General features: G+C 37.6%; 1 protein-coding gene across 1 annotated transcript in view; it reads left to right on the top strand.

The window, feature by feature from the left end:
* Positions 1 to 24,572, top strand: part of CHM (choroideremia (Rab escort protein 1)) — a 184,215-nt gene that overhangs the window by 17,095 nt on the left and 142,548 nt on the right. Inside the window, exon 2 of the mRNA XM_011975228.1 lies at positions 3,372 to 3,438. Coding sequence (XP_011830618.1) covers positions 3,372 to 3,438 — 67 coding nt within the window. The remainder of the gene's footprint in view (positions 1 to 3,371; positions 3,439 to 24,572) is intronic.

The raw sequence follows: 24,572 nt of genomic DNA, 5'->3' as shown, positions 1-24,572 counted from the left end.
AACATGGATAACCCTTGAAAACTTTATGCTAAGCGAAGTAGGCCAATCCAAACACTTTTTTTTAAAGCATCATCTTTTGGTTCTCCCTTCCTTTAACTTTACCAGGAATGCTCCTTTCCACTTTCCTTTTTCCGTCTTCTGCACTCCTCAGTTAGGGTTGTTAGAGACTCTGAAAGACCCAGCTAATTTCTCCTGTTCTTTGGAGCTTTCCATGACTCCCTCTACAGAGGGAGTGTTTCTTTCCATTGTGTTTCTATGACAGTTTTAAATAAACTTACTATTTTTTAATCTCTTTAAATTCTTGTTATATAGACTCTGAGCTCTAACGGGTAGGGATTATCTTGCAAAAAAAATGTATGGCAACTTCTCACTACCTAGCACAGTTTGTTCTCACTCTCCCTTCCTTTCCCCTTCCCCCATTTTCTTTTTTTTGTCTTTTCTTCAGCAAATATCTATAAAGAACCTACTACATGCCTCCTGTCTCCTGGAAATTCTGTTTATTGAATGGGTGAGAAGAAATATGAAATCTTGGCCAAGAAGACATTGTTAACTGTATTATTAGTTTGCTATTTTAGTCATTCTAGGCATGAAGATAATAGGCCCTTGCCATTTAACATTAGAACAGCTTATGAATTTCACAAACTTATGGGAATGTTTGGATGGAAGTATTAAGGAAAAACACAAATGATAGTCATTTTGGCTTTATGTAATTTGGACTCAGATCATGTTCAGTATTGAAATCCATTCTTGGCTTTGCTTTAATAGCAGAGATTTGACTTCTGACATTGTTGATCACAGCCATGGAAATAACCACATGCATAACTGCCTACCCCAAGTAACAGTTATTTTGGACCAAATGGAGGCGAGTAATTTTATTATCGTTCACCATTGGAGTTGGCATCTGGTCAAAATAGGTGTATGTTTGGGGTAGTGTTAGATGGAAATATAATGCTTCTGAAATATCGTTCTGAAGGATAATAAGAGTAGATAGTGTTCATAGGGCAAGTACCCTTGCTAAAAACAGAACTGAATCCTATGTGGTAGATCACGATATTCTCATTGATAGATGAAGAAACAAAGGCTCAGAGAAGTCAAGTGACTTATCTGAGGTTGTGCAGCTAGGTAAGTAGCAAAACCAAGATTCAAGTCTAAGTCTGTCTGATTGAGACCATGCCTGTTTCATTTTGTTGCTGTATTGTCCTTAAATCCTCATTTTCAAACTTGCATCCAAGTTGGAGATAGTGAATTAACAAGGTAATTTGAAGTGGGGATTTGGAATTACGGAATTACTTGATATTTGGCAAGTTATTTAACCTTTTTTAACCTATTTCTTCACATAGCTAATACTGCCTGCCTCCTAGGATTATAATGAATAAATAAGATGATGTATGTGAAAATACAGTGTGAAGGATAAAACCCTATACTAATATTTGGTGGCATTGTTATTAATGCTGTCATTATTACACATAAGAGCATTAATCTTTAAAATACTAATTCTGCTTCTTGAGTATTTCTTTGCCATTATCCTTTTAACTAAGCTGCTTATCAGCTTTTAAAGTACCATAATGACTGCATTTCACTAAAAAGGAGAGTTATTTCTTTAAGTGTGACAGAAAGTTCAGATGGTCTTAAGATTTCAATAAGGGTTTTAACTTAAAAGGTACATTTAGCTATTTAAAACTTTCTCCTATTTCCCTCTACTCCATATATTCTTATTTTGTTTACTTGAATTACATCTAAAGTTAAGGTTGGAACTTTATGATGACTTGTTTTTAGTGATTGATATTTAATGGTTATTTTCAGTACATTTGTTAGAACCTTTTTTTTTTTTTTTTGAACCAAGCATTATATGCCTACAAAATGTTCAACACTGGAAAACTAGTCCTCTGTGAAGGCAGGCTGGAGTTTGTGTTTAATATGGTTTTTAGCTAGAGACTGACTATATCAATTGTTTCCATAGGCATATTGTTTTTTATATACAGAAGATGACTTTCCCTTTTCCTGAAATCCTTGATGCTTAGTGTGTAGTTTAAACCTTTGCCAAAAGACTGGTGCTGTTTCTTTTCCACTAAGTAAGAACACGAGAAGATCAGGATGTTTCATCATGGTGAAGGAGTTCATAGTAGCACTATAGAATTGCACTAAACTTTTAAAGCATGCTTTATTTTTATAACTAATATAAAAAAATACTAGCTTCTATCGACATGGTAGATCATATGACAGAAAGTTATTGAAGAGTCTGGAACTTACAGGGTATTAACTATCAAATAGAAAACTTGATTTTTTAAAATCATAAAACATCATTATCTTTGGCAATTTTTAATTTTTTGTTGGTGCTGGTAGAAGTAATATATATATGTCTTTTTATGATAATCAGCTTTATGGTATGATTAAGTTTGATTCCAAAGCAGTAATGTTTTGTTTTCATGCTGCTATATTGGTCAAAAGCAAAATAATGTATCTTATAAGCAGCCAATTTCTAAACTAGCTGACATATTTCTTAAGCTAAAAAATGTGTGCCATTCCTCTTCAGAGGCATTGTGACTTCGGAGTTATATCTGCGTTTAAATTTCAACTCTAGAACTTTTTTTTTGTTTTAATCATTGGGCAGAAAGTTAAGATATTCGTGTCCCAGGTTCTTTTTCTTCTCTAAAATGCAAATACAGATGGTTACCTCTCAGTGCAGTTGGGAGACTCAGATGAGCTAGTGTGTGAACATGGTTTTTAACTGAATATTATATAGTATTTACAATTCCTCGTTGTTCGTAATTTACATACAAAAATATTGTAAGTACTTTTAAAAGTTATTTTTTCTTGCCAAATTAAGCAGAACTGCTTTTTAAAAAATATCTCTGGCCGGGTGCGGTGGCTCACGCCTATAATCCCAGCACTTTGGGAGGCCGAAGTGGGTAGATCACAAGATCAGGAGACTGAGACCATCCTGGCTAACATGGTGAAATCTCGTCTCTACTAAAAATACAAAAATGAGCTGGGTGTGCGGCGCGTGCGTGTAATCTCAGCTACTCGGAAGGCTAAGGCAGGAGAATTGCTTGAACCAGGGAGTCGGAGGTTGCAGTGAGCCGAGATCACGCCACTGCACTCCAGCCTGGTGACAGAGTGAGACTCCATCTCAAAAAAAAAAAAAAAAAAAAAACAGAATCTCTTCCACATAATAAAATTTTCAGTATGAGTAGTATATGTTTAAGAAACATCTTACAGTATAATTAATATAAAACTTTATAATTCTGAATACTAGCGAGGATGGGTCTCTTTGGTTAAACTATTCTATATAGCAATGGCATGAATTGAACATTTTATGTGAAATATATATATTTCTACATTCTAAATGATACAGGTGTGTGCTTTTATAGGTTTGCCTGAATCCATCATTGCAGCTGCATGTTCAAGAAGTGGCCGGAGAGTTCTGCATGTTGATTCGTAAGTTTATCAACGATAGCATTTAATACTTCCTAAATATCTTTATACAAGATTAAAATTTACATAAACACATATATGTCTGTACCTATGTACATGTATGTGTGTATCATACATAAACTTAAGTTAGGAAAAAGACTGGAATTGTTTAATTTTAACCACTAATATGTGAAATATATAGCATAGAAGTTTTACTATTCTGTGAAATAGTGATCTTTCCTTTGAGAATAAACCAAATGCATCATTTTATTTTTCTCATGAGTGATTTTGTTTAAAGTAACAAGTAATTCTCCAAGAGGCTTGGAAACCTCATGCCTGCCCCTTTTCTTCCATACGTGTGTGGGTATATACAACCTATATATGCTGTTGTATTTTAGGCTTCATATTCGATGATTGTAAAAATCAGCCAATTGATTTTGAGTATTATTTTCTTGAACTTCATCAAAATTTAAACTTAGGAAGTTTTAACTAGGAAAAATATCTACAATTATGTTTTTCCCTTTTTTCTTGAATGTGATGATAAACAGGAGGTTGATGGAAAACTCGGGTTTAAGATAAAGCATAGATTAAATCTCTCCATTTCTATATCCCCCCCAAACAAACCCCTAATCTCCCACCTTTCTATTAAGTGCTTTTGACTATTATATCTTGGCACTTTAATTGTTCATTGAATAGGAATAGAAAGAAGAAACATTTTATTTTCTGTTAGATATTAACTACAATGTTTTTCAGAATGCTACAATATAAAAAAAAATTAGATTTATCATAGCTTATAGTGCCTTCCCATATGTTATCTCATTGTAAATATGTGGGAATCTAAAAAGTAGCATGAGTTAATCTTCTTTTAACCTGTTCTGAATCCATTTTGAAAGCATATTAACTCCTCTGTTATAATAGCTAAGATTTGGGAACAACTGGATGGAATTTCTAAATTAGATTCAGTTTTCATACACATCCTGCCTTTGTAATTCGCTTTTACTATTTCACTATTGTATGCACGACTCCTTGTGTTAATCTCTCAATTCAGTCTTTTTGACATATCATGGATTTGCATGTCAGAAAATCTGCTACCTTGGGCCAGATATGGTGGCTCATGCCTGTAACCCAGCACTTTGGGAGGCTGAGGTGGGCGGATCACTTGAGGTCAAGAAGTCAGGAGTTTGAGACCAACCTGGCCAACATGGTGAAACCCCATCTCTACTAAAAATACAGAACTTAACTGGGCATGGTGGTGCATGCTCATAATCCCAACTTCTTGGGAGGCTGAGGCAGGAGAATTGATTGAACTCGGTCCGGAGGTGGAGGTTGCAGTGAGCCGAGATTGCGCCACTGCACTCCAACCTGGGCGACAGAGAAAGACTCTGTCTCAAAAAAAAGGAAAATCTGCTACCTTGAAGCCCAGGTACTGAGACAGTATGCTTTAAAATATTAATTCATATATATTTTTGATGAATTTATTTAACCTAAAATTAAAAATAAAATATTTGCTTCTCATTTCTCAAAAGTAGAATGATAGTAAAAGTTGTTATTTGTTGAGCTTGTACTATATGCTAGTTTCTTTATACATGTTATGTAACTTAATTCTTATCACAGCCAAGTAAGGTAGGTGGTGTTATCCCAATTTGACAAATGGGGAATGTGGGACATAAAGACATTAAGTACTTTTTCTAAATTTACCTTGTGTAATTTTAGTTTCAAATTTACTTTGTGTGTAGGTATGTGTGTTGTTTTTTTCTTTTTCTTTTTCTTTCCTTTTTTTTTTTGACACAGGATCTCACTCTGTTGCCCAGACTATAGTACAGTGGCATGGTAATAGCTCACTGTAACTTCAAACTCCTGGGCTCAAGTTATCCTCCTGCCTCAGCCTCCTGGTAACTAGGACTACAGGTGCATGCCATTGCACCCAGCTAACTTTGAACATTTTTTATAGAGATGGAATCTCGCTATGCTACCTAGGCTGGTCTTGAACTCTTGACCTCAAAAGATCTTCCCAAAATGCTGGGATTACAGGCAAGAGCTACCGTACCTGGCCTATTTTGTGTTTTCTTATTCCAGAACATGAGGTCTTCCTAGAATGAAGACTATTTTATAAATCAAATTGAGTTTACTCATATTCCAAAAATAAAGTTTGATTAAAAGTATAAGAACCTAGATCTTACTTTGACAAGCAGTGAATCAATTAGAAAAGCTTGATAATATGGTTGTCTTAAGACATTATAGTATAATAAAAATGGCATTTCAAAGTGACAAAACTTTTCTTCTTCTCTTGTACATCCTCAGACTTGATAGCTTTTGAAAGTTTAGATACATCTCGATATTGATTCTCCCACACCTTAAGCTTAGATTTGGGGGCTTCTTTGGCACCATTATCTGAGGGTAATGGATGTCTGCATACTGTTGATATCTCCTGATCTGAATCTGTTCTGAGCCCCAGTTTCATGTACCCTATCATCTGATATCTTCATCTAGATGTTCCACAGGCACTTTAACATGGCTAATATTAAGCCATGAATTCATCCTCCCCATTCTCACCTCAAAATGTACAGAACCCAAAAAACAGCATCCTGCTCCCAGTCCTTTGGAATGATAACATCGTCTACCCAGTTGCTCAACTTAAGACACTTGGAAACTTCTGTTGATTTTCTTGCTTTATCCTCCAGATTTATTCAGATGATTTTGATAATAATAGAAAACATTTATTGAGCTCTTCTAGGTACTATGATACATACTTTGAAAATATAATTTCACTTACATCCCCTAACTTTAATAGCTCTCCATATCTCTTTTTCTTTATGTCACTGTCATTTCCCTCATTCAAACCTTGTCATTTCTCGGCTGGGTAAGCTCATAACCTCCTGACTTTATCTCCAGCTCTCTAGTTTATTTATCACACTGCCACCAGTCACATCACTCTGCTGCGTGAAATCCTTCAGTGTTTCTCTGCTGCCTATGTTAGTGATTTTCCAAGTTTAAAAAAAGACTTAATGAGGGAACTGAAACAAAACGATGAAAGCAGAGCTGCTGTGGTTGAAATGAGTGGGTCTGGGTCAGTTTAGATATAACTGGCTTATAGGAGAAAGTCCAGATTTTCTGTATGTCATACAGTGCCCTCTATGATTGGCCTTGCTTACACCTCCAGCCTCATCTCTTGCCACTTCAATCTTTAGATGTCGACACCAGCAATGCTGAAATTTCCCGTAGCTGAACATATTGTAGTCTTTGCTTCATCTTCCTACTTTTTGTCTGGGATGCGTAAGGTATCCCCTCAGCCTGGATTGCCTGTCTCTACCCCTCAGCCTGGCTAACTTCTATTTGTCTTTCAATGTTTAGCTTCCATACCACCTCCTCAAGGAAGTCCCACTTCCTCAAACCCCACTGGCTATGTGTCACAACTATGCTCAGGTTTTTATAACACTGTATAAGAGTGCCATGACATTTATCATACTCTTAATCATTCACTTCCCTGTCTTCCCCACTACCCTTTAAACTCTTACATCTTAGGTCTTAGTCATCTTTGTATCTCCAGCACTAGCACAGTTGCTGGTATGCATTAGATATTTGATGGATGGATAAGTACTAATACATATTTGTGTATATGATTTTTTTTTTGTTAATGGTTAGTTTGGTGATGTATAATCTTTATGTCACACACATTTTGGATAAATAGCTGTTGTTAGAGATGTAATCTGTGGCTAGAAAAGTATGCAGTCAGTAACCTTGACTTTTAGTGTCATCAAGTTTTTACACTATCACTGTTCATTCATTTTTATTGAGAATCTTTGTGCAAGAAATTGTGCTAGATGTTAAGAATGCAAAGATAAATAAAAATACACTGACTCACAATCTAGTAAGGGAAGTAAAATAGATACACGTGCTATGCTGTTTGATGGAGGTATATATAAGGTGCTATATGGGGACAACTAACTCAGTGAGAGGGCTCCCCATAGGAGTAGGTACCTTATCTAAGGTTCTAAGGACAGGTAGGATTTCATCGGATGAGATGTACTAATAGGGGTTGGAGCTGGGAATAACATTTTGGACAGATGGAGCAACATGTACAAAGACTTGAGAGATGAAAGAGAATGACAAGTTTGGGAAACTACACGTAGTTGAGTATGACAGGCACAGAGAATATACAATTAAGTACAGGGTGGGGTGGAAAGTTGAGGGTACAAAGGTAGGGCTCAGGTCAAAGAATTACTTTATCTTATAGACATTAAAGAGCTATTAAATGCTCTTAAGCAGGGGAATTAAGTGATCAGATGTGTGTTTTAGTACTACACAGTAGAGAGTTGGTTGGAGAAGCGTAGGCAGACCCACTAGGTGGCTGTTTGCAATGATCTAGTTTAGGGATGATGACCTGAATAAGCTATTGGCAATCAGAGTGAATAAAAGGTAGAAGGATTTGAGGTTATATTATAGCAAGAATTTTTGGTGGTGGATCAGATAAAGTAGGTGAGGGAATGGAAGAAATTACAGATGACACCCAAGATTCTGGTTTGAGCCATTTGGTGGATGGCGGTGCCAATTTCATTTACTTATGTGAGGAATTCAAGAGAATGTTCAGACTTAGGGATAGAGCTGGGGAAGGGAAGATAATGTGTTCAGAATTGAAGATGTTGAGTTTGAGGTACTACTGACATACCTTGGTGAAGAGATCCATTCACCTAGGGATGTGTATGTGTTTGTGTATGTGGGTATATGTATAAGGAGCCTGAGTGGAAGATCTAGAGCTGGAGATAAGAGATTTGGGCATTATTTGTAATAAATGGCCGTTAAAACCAAAGAAGTGAATAGAATCATCCTGAAAATGCATATAGTGAAACACATAACAGGCAAGTATAGAAACCTGGGCAAGAGCAACTTTTAAGGCATGGGTCAAAGGAGAAAAGCCACCAAAGGAGATTGAAAGGAAACAATCAGAGGTTGAGAAGAAAAGCAGGAGGGTGTAGATTTTCATATATGGCGACTTTACTCCTTGAAAACCTTAGTATCTCTCTACCCATAGAGGAGAAAGTCTTAAGGAAGGGAACATTTATGTAATGTTTTCCTGCTCTGGGCCAGGATTAAATATTTTCTCATTTAATACTCATTTTAGCATTTAAAACTCTTCATCAAGTTCAGTCTACTTCCCCAGCTCTATCTGTCATGTCTGCTTTACATGTAAAATTATACCATATATCTGTGTTCTGTGGACATGCCTTTCTTTGATTTTCTAAAAATAATTTTTTTAATTGTCATTTAAACATGTAAAGTTTACCATCATAACCATTTTTAAGCATTGAGTTGAGTAGCTTTAAGTATGTTCACATTGTTGTGCAACAGATCTCCAGAGCTCTTTTGATCTTGCAAAACTGAAACTCTGTACCCATTCAACAATAATTCCCTATTTTCTACTGCTCTTCCAGCCACTAGCAACCACTACTCCACTTTCTGTCTATGATTTTGACTACTATGGATGCCTCGTTCATATAAGTGTACTTATGCAGCACTGTATTTGTCTTTTTTGTGACTGGCTTATTTCACTTAGCACAGTGTCCTCAAGGCTTATCCATTTTGTTGCATACTGCAGGATTTCCTTCCTTTCTAGGCCTGGATAATATCCCACTGTATGTGTATGCCACATTTTGTTTATCTCTTCATCTGTTGATAGATATTTGAGCTGCTTCCACTTCTTGGCTATTGTGAATAATGCTGCTATGAACATGGCTGTGCAAATGTTTTTTTCAAGATCCGGATTTCTATTTTTTTGGATAAATTAAAGTGGGATTGCTGGACCATATAGTAGTTCCACTCTTCATTTTTTAGGAAGTGCCATGCTGTTTTGCATAGTGGCTATACTGTTTCACATTCCCACCATTCCTATGCTTTGGCTTTACTGGGAAGTTGTATGTGAGCTTTTAAGCCAGAATGCCTGTGTTCAGATCTTGGTTTCTCCACTTACTAGGTGTGTAACCTTTGGCAAGTTATCTAATCTTTCTGTACCTTAGTTTCTTTATAAAAATGACATAATATTGGTACCAACGTTAGCAAAATAAAAAAGGGCATAATATTTAATATCTAAGGTTGTTGTTGGGATTAAATCAACTAATCTATGTAATGGATTTATAACAATGCTTCATAGTAAGCCCTCAGTAATGTTAGCATTTACTGCTCTTAACAATGCTGCTTCTGCCACTACAGGTGAATAGCCCTTATCTGAAATGCTTGGGACCAGAAGTGTTTTGGATTTCAGATACACACACACACACATACACACACACATATACACACACACACGTATCTGGGATTCAGATATATATATATACACACACACACCAGAGATACATAGATCAGATACATATATCAGAGCTATATAGTGATATATTATGATATATATCAGATGTATATATCCATCATATATATCAGATAGATATACATGATAAATATATATGATACATGGTAAATACATATAAATATATATGATATATATATCTCTCTGATATGTATCAGAGAGATATATAAGAGCATCTACTGCTCTTAACAATGCTGCTTCTGCTGCTACAGGTGAGTAGTCCTTATCTGAAATACTTGGGGCCAGAAGTGTTTCAGATTTCAGGTACGTATATATATATCAGAGATATATCATATATATCAGAGATATATGTATCTCATATATCGGAGATATTTCTGATATATATCATATACAAATTTTTGTAATATTTGCAATATATAGTAATATTTGTAATATATATGTAATATATGTATTCGTAGTATATATATTTTGTAATGTTTGCAATATATATAGTAATATTTGCTATATATACATGTATTTGTAATATTTGTGGTCTACTTACTAGCCGAGTGTCTCTAATCTGAAAATCTGAAATGCTCCAAGGAACATTTCTTTTGAGCATCATGTTGGCACTCAAAAAGTTTTAGATTTTGAAGCATTTCAGATTTCAGATTTTCTGATTTGAGATGCCCAACAGGTACTAATACTACTGCTACTATTAGATAAGAATAGTGGGAAGCCAGATTAAAGGAGTGACTAATTATGCCTGTGAGATTTGTGGAAAGCGTCACAGAGGTGACATTTCAGCTGAGTCTTGAAAGATGATGTGAGGTTTAATGAGGAATTGGAGCATTTCAGAAAGAGGGAACATATTGAAAAAGCATGAGATGCTAGGTGAACGGTGAGAATTTTAGTAGGACTGGAAGGTAAGGTAAGTGAATTGGGTTCATGAGAGTTGAAATTAGAAGAATTAAACTGGAGTCATTCTGAGGACCTTGTATGCTGAGGTAGGAAGTACTGACTTTTGTCTTTAATAATTATCTTTAATCTCATTCTGTCTTTCCTTCAAACCCATATTTCATGCTTCAGCATATCCTGTCAACTCTACTTCCAAAAACAACCTAAATCTGTTTTCTGTGTCTCCACTCTTCCTCTTAGTTCATCCCACCATCATTGCCATTGGACTACTCTGATAAGCTCCTTATTGATCTTTCTGTTGCTACTACTGCCCAAATTTTTGGCCTTTTCCTCATTTCTAACTGCAGCATTTCTGATTCTCTTTCTTGCTTACTATACTGTGCTATTGCTGTAACTATGCACTCATTTTTTATTTTTATTTTTTAGGCTAGTCAGTTGAAGCAATGGGAGTTGAAAAGGAGAAGGAGCAAATAAATCTGTAACTGATTATGATCAATTAGTTGTAAATACCACCACACTTGGACCAGCCTCAGGACATTTTTTCATTGTTAATATTATTTATGCCTCTTCTCTGTTTCTTTCTCCTTGATCTTTCTTGCCAGATATTTGTTTGTTTTATTAGTCTTTTCAAACAACCAGCTTTAGCTTTATTGACTCCTTCAGTGTTATCTTCAATATGTACTTTTATCTTTATTTCCTTTCTTTGGCTTGGAATCCATCTTGTGCTTTTTCTAACTTTTTGAATTAAATTCTTAGCTCTTTATTTTTAAGCCTTTTTGCTTAATAAAATCATTTATGACTATATAGTTTCCTTTAAGGACCACATTAGCTCTCTCCCATGAATTCTATGTATTGTCTAATGGCTGTTATGATTTCTTCTTTGCTCTGTTGGTTATTTAGAGGTTATCTTTTTAAATTTCCAAATATATTTTTAAATTTCAACATCTTTATTAACTTTTAAATTCCAACACCCATGACAGAACATGCAAATGACACAAACTAAAGTAAAAAAGTTCCAGTGTGCCTCCTTTTCCTGCCTGCATCCCACCCACTCTGTCCCCTGTCCCACCTCCCAGAAGCAGCTACTGTTACCTTCTATACGTTCTCCAGAGAAGTAAGTTACAGAAAAATATGTATTTATAATGTGTATGTTAGATTTGGTGTAGAAAAATTGTAAGATACTGAGCAGTTAACACCAAGGATCTCTCATGTTGCCTTTTTGTAACCGTATCTACCTCCCTCCTCTGCCACTCCCCTGCCTTCAGTTCCTAACCCCAGTGACCACTAATCTGTTTTTCATCTCTGTTATTTTGTCATTTCATGTATAGAACAGGACAGTTTGTAAACTTTTGGCATTGGACTATTTCACTCAGCCTAATTCCCTGGAGATCTATCCAGGTTGTTGCATATATCAGTAGTTCGTTTATTTTTATTGCTGAGTGATATTTCATATTACGTATGTATCACAGTTTGTATAAGCATTCCTCTGTTGAAGGGTACCTGGAGTGATTCTATTTTTGGCTGTTACAGATAAAATTGCTATGTGAACATTTATATAGTTGTTTTGGTGTATGTGAACATAAGTTTTTATTTCTCTGGGATAAATTTCCAGGAGTACAATTGCTGGATCATGTGGTAATTATATATATTTAGCTTTTTAAGAAATTGCTATTTTCCAGAGTTCCTATACTATTTCCCATTAACAGTGTATGAGTGATCCAGTTCCTCTGCATCTTTGCCACAATTTGGTGTTGTCACCTTTTTTTGTATTTTTGGTAATTCTCATAGTTGTGTAGTGATATCTCCTTATTTTAATTCACAGTTTCTTAATGGCTAATTATCTTGAACATTTTTCATGTGCTTATTTGTCATCTGTATATCTTTTATGATAAAATGTCTTCTGTATTTTGACTATTTTCTAATTGAATCGTTTGTTTTACTGTTGGGTTTTGAGTGCTTTATGCCTTCTAACCAAATACGTTTTTAACTTTAGTTTTTCTTTTGATAATTGCTTTCCAATTTAATTACACTATAATCAGAGAATGAGCTCTGCATGATATCAGTTATTTGGTATTTTTTAGAATTGCTTCATGGTTTGGAAGTATATAGCTCCATGTGGCTTATTGTGTTTAATTGTTGGATATGCAGCTCTATATGTTAGATCAAATTTTTTTTTTTTTTTTTTTTTGAGACGGAGTCACGCTCTGTTGCCCAGGCTGGAGTGCAGCGGCGCGATCTCGGCTTACTGCAAGCTCTGCCTCCTGGGTTCACGCCATTCTCCTGCCTCATCCTTCCCAGTAGCTGGGACTACAGGCGCCCGCCACCACGCCCGACTAATTTTTTATTTTATTTTTGGTAGAGACGGGCGGGGTATCACCGTGTTAGCCAGGATGGTCTTGATCTGCTGACCTCGTGATCCGCCCGCCTCGGCCTCCTAAAGTGCTGGGTTTACAGGCTTGAGCCACCACGCCAGTCTCTAGATCAAATTTGTTAATGTTATTGTTTGAAATTTATGTTATCTATTAATATTAACAGATAATAATAATTCTAATTAATAGAATTGAGGAGTATATTAAAATCTCCTATACTGATTGTGGAATTCTTATTTTTCCTTTCAATTCCAATTTTTGTTTATATATTCTGAGTATAGATAGGGGCATACAGGTTTAGAATTTTGATATCCTTGTGTAATTACTCTATTTGCCTAGATTTTTTCTTTTTTCTAGCTTTTTTGTAACTTTTTTCTTTAAAGACTATTTTGTATGATGTTAATGTAATGACATTAGATTTCCTTGTTGTATTAGTTTGTTTTCACACTGCTGATAAAGATATGCCTGAGACTGGGAAGAAAAGAGGTTTCATTGGACTTACAGTTCCACATGGCTGGGGAGGCCTCAGAATCATGGCGGGAGGCAAAAGGTGCTTCTTATGTGGTGGCAGCAAGAGAAAATGAGGAAGATGCAAAAGTGAAAACCCCTGATAAAACCATCAAATCTCGTGAGACTTCGTCACTACCACGAGAACAGTATGGGCTTAACCATCCCCATAATTCAAATTATCTCCCACTGGGTCCCTCCCACAACATATAGGAATTATGGGAGTACAATTCAAGATGAGATTTGGGTGAGGACACAGAGCCAATTCCCACCCTTGGCCCCTCCAAATCTCATGTCCTCCCACTTCAAAAGCAATCGTGCCTTCCCAACAGTCTCCCAAAGTCTTAACTCATTTCAGCATTAATCCAAAAGTCCACAGTCCAAAGTCTCATCTGAGACAAAGCAAGTCCCTTCTACCTATGAGCATGTAAAATCAAAAGCAAGCTAGTTACTTCCTAGATACAATAGGGGTACAGGTATTGGATAAATAAAGCCATTCCAAATGGGAGAAATGTACCATAGCAAAATGGCTATAGGGCCTATGCAAGTCCGAAATCTAGTGGGGTAGTCAAATTTTAAAGCTCCAAAATGATTTCCTTTGACTCCAGGTCTCACATCCAGATCACACTGATGCAAGAGGTGGGTTCCCATGGTCTCGGGCAGCTCTGTCCCTGTGACTCTGCAGGGTATAGCCTCCTTCCTGGCTGCTTTTATGAGCTGGCGTTGAGTGTCTGCTGCTTTTCCAGGTGCAAGCTATCAGTGGATCTACCATTCTAGGGTCTGGAGGACAGTGGCCCTCTTCTCACAGCTCCACTAGGCAGTACCTCAGTACGGACTCTGTGTGGGGGCTCTGACCTCACATTTCCCCTCTGCACTACCCTAGCAGAGGTTCTCCATGAGGACCCCGCCCCTACAGAAAACTTCTGCCTGTTTATCCCGGCATTTCCATACATCCTCTGAAATCTGGGCAGAGGTTCCCAAACCTCAAGTTTTGACTTCTGTGCACTCGCAGCCTCAGCAACACGTGGAAGCTGCCAAGGCTTTGGGCTTGCACCCTCTGAAGCCACGGCCTGAGCTTTACATTGGCCCCTTTCAGCCAAGGCTGGAGCCGCTGGGACTCGGGGCACTAAGCCCCTAGGCTGCATATAGCAGAGAGTTCCCCAGCTTGGCCCAAGAAACCATTTTTCTCCTAGGCCTGCAGGCCTGTGATGGATGGGACTGCTGTGAAGACTTCCGACAAACCCTGGAGACATTTTCCCCATTGTCTTGGGGATTAACATTTGGCTCCTAGTTACTTAGGCAAATTTCTACAGCTGGCTTGAATTTCTTAGAGATATATATATATTTTTTCTATCACATCGTCAGGCTGCAAATTTTCCGAGCTTTTATGCCCTGCTTCCCTTGTAAAACTGAATGCCTTTAACGGCACCCGAGTCACCTTTTTTTTATTTTTATTTTTTGAGACAAAGGCTCACTGTCTTCTAGAAGGCCGGAGCGCAGTGGCGCGATCTCGGCTCACTGCAAACTCCGCCTCCCGGGTTCAAGCAATTCTCGTGCCTCAGCCTCCTGAGTAGATAGGATTATAGGCGCCCACCACCATGCCTGGCTAATGTTTGTATTTTCAGTAGAGACGAGGTTTCACCATGTTGGCCAGGCTGGTCTCAAACTCCTGACCTGAGGTGATCCACCCGCCTCGGCCCCCCAAAGTGCTGGGATTACAGGCGTGAGCCACCGTGCCCGGCCCCAAGTCATCTCTTGAATGCTTTCTTTGCTGCTTAGACATTTCTTCTGCCAGATACCCTAAATCATGTTTCTCAAGTTCAAAGTTCCACAGGTCTCTAGGGCATGGGCAAAATGCCACCAGTCTCTTTGCTAAAACATAAAAAGAGTCACCTTTGTTTCATTTCCCAACAAGTTCCTCATCTCCATCTGAGACCACCTCAGCCTGGACCTTATTGTCCATATCACTATCACTCTTTTGATCAAAGTCATTCAACAAGCCTCTAAGAAGCTCCAAACTTTCCCACATTTTGCTGTCTTCTTCTGAGCCCTCCAAACTGTTCCAACCTCTGCCTGTTACCCTGTTCCAAAGTCACTTCCACATTTTTGAGTGTCTTTCAGCAACGCCCCACTCTGCTGGTACTAATTTACTGTATTGGTCTGTTTTCACACTGCTTATAAAGTCATACCCGAGACTGAGATGAAAAAGATGTTTAATTGGACTTACAGTTCCACATGGCTGGGGAGGCCGCAACATCATGGTGGGAGGTAAAAGGCACTTCTTACGTGGCAGCAGCAAGAGAAAATGAGGAAGATGCAAAAGTGGAAACCCCTGATAAACCCATCAGATCTTGTGAGACTTCTTCATTATCACAAGAACAGCAGGGGTAAAACCTGCCGCCATGATTCAGTTACCTCCCACTGGGTCCCTCCATAACACATGGGAATTCAAGATGAGATTTGAGTGGGGACACTGTGAAACCATATCAGAGTGATATATGAAGAAATTTCTATTCCTTTAGAATAAAAAAAAATAACTTTTTCATGTATATATTGAGACTAAACTTCTAAGCTAATCAAAGTGTTTTCTCAAGCAGTACAAGGCCCACCCCTCTCATGTTTTTTGTTATGTAGCATTTTGGTGACACTTTGACTTTATACCTCTTTTAATCATTATTGTTGTTGTTTTATTTTGTAAGTCAATGATTATCTAGATTTACCTTTGTGCACCAGTTTCTTTGCTTGCTCTTCATTCTGGCACCAGTATCCTGCTTCCTGAAGTTCTTTCACCCTGAGTCTGTTGGTGGTACACTCTGTCTTTGTGATCCGCCCGCCTCGGCCACCCAAAGTGCTGGGATTACAGGCGTGAGCAACCGCGCCCGGCCTATTTCATTGTTTTAAAACATGTAAAGCAAACTTGTTTTATAGTGATACAGGATTTTTCTTGGCCACTTTGCCAACCAGGGACCTCCACAGCCAGCAACATCCCCACTGCCTGGGCCTCACTTGGTCCTGGGCCTTCCACTGGAGGTGACCCGGCCACTCAGCCTTCCTGTGTTGTAGATTGTACTGGAGTTCGGTGGTTCCCCTAGCTCTTTTCCCGCGTTCAGGAAGAATGAGGATACACTGACAATTAGAAGGGTCTGGATGGGCAGAGAAGAATTTTATTGAGCGATGGAAGAGGAAAGGGGACTCCGGGTGGTTTCTCTCTCTCTCAGTGTGGCTGTGTCCGGGGCTTTTTATGGGCTCAGAATAGGGGAATGTGTGCTGATTGTTTTCTGAGTATGCAAAGAAAGGCTAAAGCAAAGGCACCACTCAAAGTTGGGCATAGTAGTGTAGAAAAGCAATTAGGAAAGGGTAAATATAAGTGAAATAGGTGAAGGGTGGGGATCAGTCAGAGGAAAGCATGCCAAACAGGAAGACAGGTTTTCAATGCAATCTGTGGATTTGACTTGTAGCTTGGCTTTCAGGCTTTAAACTGTCTTCAGCTTGGAGGTGGGGTTTCTCTGGGGACGTGCCGCTATCTGCCTAGGCCTTTGTCTGTCTCCTGCCACTATCGATAGCTTCTTTCACATATTTCCATTATATTGCCAGGTGAGGTATCAGAGCCCTAACACTGGGAAGTGGTCACCTCGTGGGTTGGTAAAAAGAATTTGCCAACAACAGTATAGGTTTGAAAAAGGAAAGTTTATTAGGAAGAACTCTGCAAAAGGTTCCAGCGGGTTGCCTCAATGAGAGGACTGAGCGTTCAGCCGTGTTTTTTTCCTTAGGGGTATTTGTGGACCTTAATGTGGGAGCTTAGGGTTGTAAAATGAGTTTCAACATGGCATTCCAGAGATGTATAGAAATTTTAGTTACTTATAAAAGTTGAAAGAGGCCTGGAATCAGATGTCAACTTTATATACCAGGGAAGTTTAATTATTTCTAAATTCCCTAGATAAGGAGTTGATCCTCCAGATGGCCTGTTTGATGGTCACCAGGTGGTCTTTGCTCCCTTTTAAATTCCTCAGATAAGGAGTTTTTGTCTCCGGGGCCTGTTCGGTTGCCACCAGGTGATTTTCACTTTCCTCATATATAACGTTTATGGGGGATTTAATACGATTTGTTATTTTCTCTCCAGCTTTAGGGTCAGTATTTTTCCTTCCTTTGTCCCCTGAAATGCTGAATTTTGAATTTCTCTTAAGTGGAACTTTGCCTGGGGGATCCCTATGTTTCTACTGAGTGGTTTTGCATTTCCTTTTGCCTCATCACTTACTGCTATTACTAGTGGTCTTAGTTTCCTATTACTGCTGTTATAAATTACCACAGTTGTAGTGGCTAAAACCAATACAGACTTATTCTTTAGGTTCTGTAGGTCAGAAGTCCAAAATGAGTCTTATGGGGATGAAGTCAAGGTGTAGGCAGTGCTGCATTAGTTTTGGAGGTTCCAGGGAAAAATTTCCTTATCTTTTCCAGTTTCTAGAGGTCACCTGAATCCTTTGGCTCATGGCCCTTCCTCCAACTTCAAAGTGCATCACTTCAGACTCTGCTTCTCATTCCATCTCCTTCTGCCTTTGAATTTTTTACCTCCTCATTTTAAGGAACTTTGTGATTACATTAGGGCATACCTGGATAATCCAGGATAATCTTCCCATGTCAAGATCCTCAATTGCATTAACAAAAAGCATTATATTTTTTTGCCATATAAGATAATACATTCACAGCTTCTGGGGATTAGGACTTGAACATCTTTGGGGAGCCGTTCTGTCTACCACCTTGGGCCAAAGCAATGTTTGTGTTTATTTCTAGAATTGAGGGTTCCTGTTGTATGTGAGTAGTATAAATTAGAGCACTATATTTGTGCTCCAAGTTTACAGTTATATATGATTGTCAGGAAAATTTCCCCTCCATCTACAGTCATGCTTCAGCAGCATGACACCATGCACCTTGCTGTCTGAATATATATTCTCTCATACCTTTATGCCTTTTTTAATGCTGATCCCCATTGTATGTGAAAATTCTTTCTCCTCCTTCAGGACCCATCTAAAATACTGCTTTCTATTGATGGCTTATTTGATAATCCCAGTAGTATGAATTTTTCTCTTTGTGTTTTCAAGTACCATGCATGTTTTTGTAATGTAACATTTTTCATACTGTATTATTGTTTGTAGATCTGTCGGCCCTATTAGACTCTTAAAGATCAGGAATCATGTCTTATACATCTATATATCCTCAGTGCCTAAGAGTGCCTGGAATACAGCAATCCCTTAATAAACCTTTGATAAATGAATAAAGTTTAAGAATATATATATGTGCCAAGCCACTGTGCTGTTGGTAGTAATTTACAATTGCCTAGTACAATTGCCTAGTATAAAGGAAGAATTGATCCCTTGCTGATCATCTGTAGATTTATAAATTTATGGTAGTTCAGATGGAAGTCATCTGTTGATGAGAAAGTTGAGTGAACCCAGTGTCAAATGGACAGATCACAACAGGACTGGTACCAAAACTAAGATCTTGTTCCTATTCCAGCATTCTTTGAAATATACCACACTAACTTTGCTGTTGATGATTTGTATTACTCAAACTAATTATAATTTATAGACAAAATACAACATCATTACCTTATATTTTTGGATATTCCTCAATTAAGTTCTACTTTTGAATGGGCTAGAAGCATGCTTCTAAGAAACTGTAGTCATATTCTGGCACTTGGTAGGGTGGTGGTGGAATATAAAACTACAGGATAAACACTGGAGCATCTGCCTGGTATATAAATTTTATTAAATTGAAAACATTAAAGTTTTTATTGATCTAAGTTTAGACTTAGATAAAAGTTGTGAAATTAGTACAGATAGTTTTTGTACATACTTAATTTTACTTTCCCTAATGCTAATATCTTATATATCCATAGTATAATTATAAAAACTCAGGAATTAATATTGGTAGAATACTATTAACTACAGACCTGATTTGAATTTCACCAATTTTTTTCTTTTTTTTTTTTTAATTATACTTTAAGTTCTAGGGTACATGTGCACAACGTGCAGATTTGTTACATAGGTATACATGTGCCATGTTGGTTTGCTGCACCCATCAACTCACCATTTACATTAGGTATTTCTCATGATGCTATCCCTCTCCCAGCCCCCGACCTGCCGACAGGCCCCCGTGTGTGATATTCCCCTCCTTGTGTCCGTGTGTTCTCATTGTTCAACTCCCACTTATGTGTGAGAACATGCGGTGTTTGGTTTTCTGTCCTTATGATAATTTGCTGAGAATAATGGTTTCCAGCTTCATCCATGTCCCTGCAAAGGAAATGAACTCATCCCTTTTTATGGCTGCATAGTATTCCATGGTGTATATGTGCCACGTTTTCTTTATCCAGTCTATTATTGATGGACTTTAAAATTATTATCATTTATGGATTTTTAAAAAATGTTATTCTGTTCCAGGATCTGGTCCAGGATACTACCTTGCATTTAGTTGTTAATAGTCTCAGATCGTCTTCCCCGTGATACACTGTGGTGTTTTCCTATGCTGATTTTTCAGTTTTTCCTTTCTCAGCTTCATATGTTTATTGCAATTATTTTATAAAGAAGAGCTGAGCCCTCTGCCCCATTTATTTATTTACTTATTTATGTCAATATGGGCTCATGGATATTTATATTATTCTGCTGTTTATAATCCAGTACTACCATTGTTTAGTTTGTTGCTCAACTTGTTCTAGCTTTGGTCACTCTGAGTTCTTTCCTTTTGATTCCTATGTAGTTTTGAATGTCCCATCCTTGTTTAAGTACTTCCTGATACCACAAGATGCTCCATGTTCATTTGTTATTTTTCTTGCTCTTGCTGGAGAATCAACCACTTACCTCTATGAGAGAGGTTTACATTAGGTATTTCTACAAGAGCCTTGCCTCTATGTATTTGAGAATCATGTTTACAAACCAAGATCTGAGCACTGGTTGTGCTCATTTCTACTAGACGTTGATGTTTCTAGGTCCTCTGAGCTGGTTAATATATTTATGTATATTGACCTATTCATACATATATATCTACATTCTGTACCTATCTCCTTCTATATATAGAGAATATATTTAGCGTGTATGTATGTGTATATATATACACACTAAAAACCATACATCTGTGTTGATACTTTCAATCAAATAGAATACATTTAAGAATATTATTTAAAACATTGATATATAGTGGAATAAGACGCAAAATTTACCAGATTTTTTTGTTAGGATGACCCATGAAAATTAAACATTTTGTTTTTATGTAGGACGACTGTAAGCTATCTCCTGGCTTCCCCTATCATAAGCTTTCCCTTAAGCCATGAGAGCTGCTTTGAAGGAAATGTTGGAAGCCTTGTGTTAGTGTACACTTTGTCTGCTCTGAGATGGTTGACACATAGTAGGTACTCAGTAAATACCTTCTGGATGTATGACTCAATATAGTAGTATATGACTGGTGGACCAGAAACTTACATTGTTCCATGATCATGGTCAGAATTTGTAACCCTGGCCATCTTGCCAGATGTATATCATTGACCATATGGGAGATTCGGTAAATAAATTAACACTTTCGATTCACCACCACAGCTAGAACAACAGCAGTTAGCACATATCCTGGCATCATCTTGTCATATGAAGGACCTTCCTTGCTTTGTTACTTGGCAGAGCACCATCTGAGTGTAGACACTTCACAAATGCTATTTAGTAATAGTGTAGTGTTGAAGAAAGCTTACTGTTCATTTCTATGAAGAATAGTATACGAAAGTTTTCACAGAACTTGTTTGATTTGCTTTTCAGCTTTTCAGTTTTTTAAGATTCTTCCATTCATGAAGAATGAATGCTACTTGATATTTTCATTCATGTTTTAAAACAATCTAAACTGTAAAAATAGTACAGTAAGGACTATGTTCTGAAGGGATTGGCAAACAGTCCAGTTGCTTTTGTGAATAAAGTTTTTTGGAAAACCGACATGTCCATTCATTTTTGTATTGCCTGTGTCTGCTTTTGTTAGACAATGGCAGTGTTGAGTAGTTCCAACAGAGACCATATGGCTTAAAATATTTACTATCTCATCCTTTACAGAAAATGTTTGCTGACCCTCCTCTAGAAATTTTTTTTTAATCCTTATAAACGTATATATTGTATATTTAACTGTATAATAGCTTTTTTCTCTATTAGAGGAAGATAGCAAATTAAGGATCAGAGAATAATTAAAATTTATTAAAATAGTACTTTTAAAGCTTATTGCAAAATAATACATGTATACAGTATCATGAAGACAGCAATAAAAAGCATACTGCTATCACTTTTTAAAATATAAATGCCATGAATATTAGTTGTGGCATTTTTAAAATTATACTTTAAGTTCTAGGGTACATGTACACAACGTGCAGGTTTGACACATAGGTATACATGTGCCATGTTGGTTTGCTGCACCCATCAACTCGTCATTTACATTAGGTATTTCTCCTAATGCTATCCTTCGCCCAACCCACCACCCACTGACAGGCCCCGGTGTGTGATGGTCCTTGCCCTGTGTCCAAGTGATCTCATTGTTCAATTCCCACGTATGAGTGCGAACATGTGTTTGGTTTTCTGTCCTTGTGATAGTTTGCTGAGAATGATGGTTTCCAGCTTCATCCATCCCTGCAAAGGACATGAACTCATCCCTTTTTATGGCTGCATAGTATTCCATGGTGTATATGTGCCACATTTTCTTAATCCAGTCTATCATTGATGGACATTTGGGTTGGTTCCAGGTCTTTGCTATTGTGAATAGTGCCACAATAAACATACGTGTGCATGTGTCTTTATAGTAGCATGTTTTATAATCCTTTGGGTATATACCCAGTAATGGGATTGCTGGGTCAAATGGTATTTCTAGTTCTAGATCCTTGAGGGATCGCCACACTGTCTTCCACAATAGTTGAACTAATTTACACTCCCATCAGCAGAGTAACAGCATTCCTATTCTCCACATCCTCTCCAGCGTCTGTTGTTTCCTGACTTTTTAGTGATTGCCATTCCAACTGGCGTGAGGTGGTATCTCATTGTGGTTTTGATTTGCTTTTCTCTAATGACCAGTGATGATGAGCATTTTTTCATGTGTCTGTTGGCTGCATAGATGTCTTCTTTTGAGAAGTGTCTGTTTATATCCTTTGCCTACTTTTTGATGGGGTTGTTTTTTTCTTGTAAATCTGTTTGAGTTCTTTGTAGATTCTGGATATTAGCCCTTTGTCAGATGGGTGGATTGCAAAAATTTTCTCCTATTCTGTAGGTTGCCTGTTCACTCTGATGGTAGTTTCTTTTGCTGTGCAGAAGCTCTTTAGTTTAATTAGATCCTATTTGTCTATTTTGGCTTTTGTTGCCATTGCTTTTGGTGTTTTAGTCATCAAGTCTTTGCCCATGCCTGTGCCCTGAATGGTATTGCCTAGGTTTTCTTCTAGGGTTTTTATGGTATTAGGTCTAATATTTAAGTCTCTAATCCTTCTTGAGTTAATTTTCGTATAAGGTGTAAGTAAGGGATCCAGTTTCAGTTTTCTGCATATGGCCAGCCAGATTTCCCAGCACCATTTATTAAATAGGGAATCCTTTCCCCATTTCTTGTTTTTGTCAGGTTTGTTAAAGATCAGATGGTTGTAGATATGTGGTGTTTTTTCTGAGGCTTCTGTTCCATTGGTCTCTCTCTCTGTTTTGGTACCAGTACCATGCTGTTTTGGCTGTAGCCTTGTAGTATAGTTTGAAGTCAGGTAGTGTGATGCCTCCAGCTTTGTTCTTTTTGCTTAGGATTGTCTTGGCAATGCGGGCTCTTTTTTGGTTCTGTATGAACTTTAAATTGTTTTTTTACAATTCTGTGAAGAAAGTCATTGGTAGCTTAATGGGAATGGCATTGAATCTATAAATTACCTTGGGCAGCATGGCCATTTTCATGATATTGATTCTTCCTATCCATGAGCATGGAATGTTCTTCCATTTGTTTGTATCTCTTTTATTTCCTTGAGCAGTGGTTTGTTGTTCTCTTTGAAGGGGTCCTTCACATCCCTTGTAAGTTGTATTCCTAGGTTTTTTATTCTCTTTGTAGCAATTGTGAATGGGAGTTCACTCATGATTTGACACTCTGTTTGTCTGTTCTTGGTGTATAGAAATGCTTATGATTTTTGCCCATTGATTTTGTATCCAGAGACTTTCCTGAAGTTGCTTATCAGCTTAAGGAGATTTTGGGCTGAGAAGATGGGATTTTCTAAATATACAGTCATGTCATCTGCATGTCAGAGACAATTTGACTTCCTCTTTTCCTAATTGAATACCCTTTATTTCTTTCTCTTGCCTGATTGTCCTGGCCAGAACATCCACCACTATGTTGAATAGGAGTGGTGAGGGAGGCCATCATTTTCTTGTGCCGATTTTGAAAGGGAATGCTTCCAGTTTTTGCCCATTCGGTATGATATTGACTGTGGGTTTGTCATAAATAGCTCTTATTGTTTTGAGATATGTTCCATCAGTACCTAGTTTATTGAGAGTTTTTAGCATGAAGGGCTGTTGAATTTTGTCAAAGGCCTTTTCTGCATCTGTTGAGATAATCATGTGGTTTTTATCATTGGTCCCGTTTATGTGATGGATTATGTTTATTGATTTGCTATGTTGAACCAGCCTTGCATCTCAGGGATGAAGCCGACCTGATCGTGGTGGATAAGCTTTTTGATGTGCTGCTGGATTTGGTTTGCCAGTATTTTATTGAATATTTTTGCATCGATGTTCATCAGGGATATTAGTCTAATATTCTCTTTTTTTTGTTATGTCTCTGCCAGGCTTTGGTATCAGGATGATGTTGGCCTTACAAAATAAGTTAGGGAGGATTCCCTCTTTTTCTATTGATTGGAGTAGTTTCAGAAGGAATGCTACCAGCTCCTCTTTGTACCTCTGGTAGAATTTGGCTGTGAATCCGTCTGGTCCTGGACCTTTTTAGGTTGGTAGGCTCTTAATTATTGCCTCAATTTCAGAGCCTGTTACTGGTCTATTCAGGGATTCAACTTCTTCCTGGTTTAGTCTTGGGAGGGTGTATGTGTCCAGGAA

The sequence above is a fragment of the Mandrillus leucophaeus genome, unplaced genomic scaffold (assembly GCF_000951045.1).
Source record: "Mandrillus leucophaeus isolate KB7577 unplaced genomic scaffold, Mleu.le_1.0 Scaffold1520, whole genome shotgun sequence".
NCBI classification, from domain to species: domain Eukaryota; kingdom Metazoa; phylum Chordata; class Mammalia; order Primates; family Cercopithecidae; genus Mandrillus; species Mandrillus leucophaeus.
The sequence above is the reverse complement of the archived record's forward strand: the minus strand, read 5'-3'. Positions and strand labels throughout refer to the sequence as shown.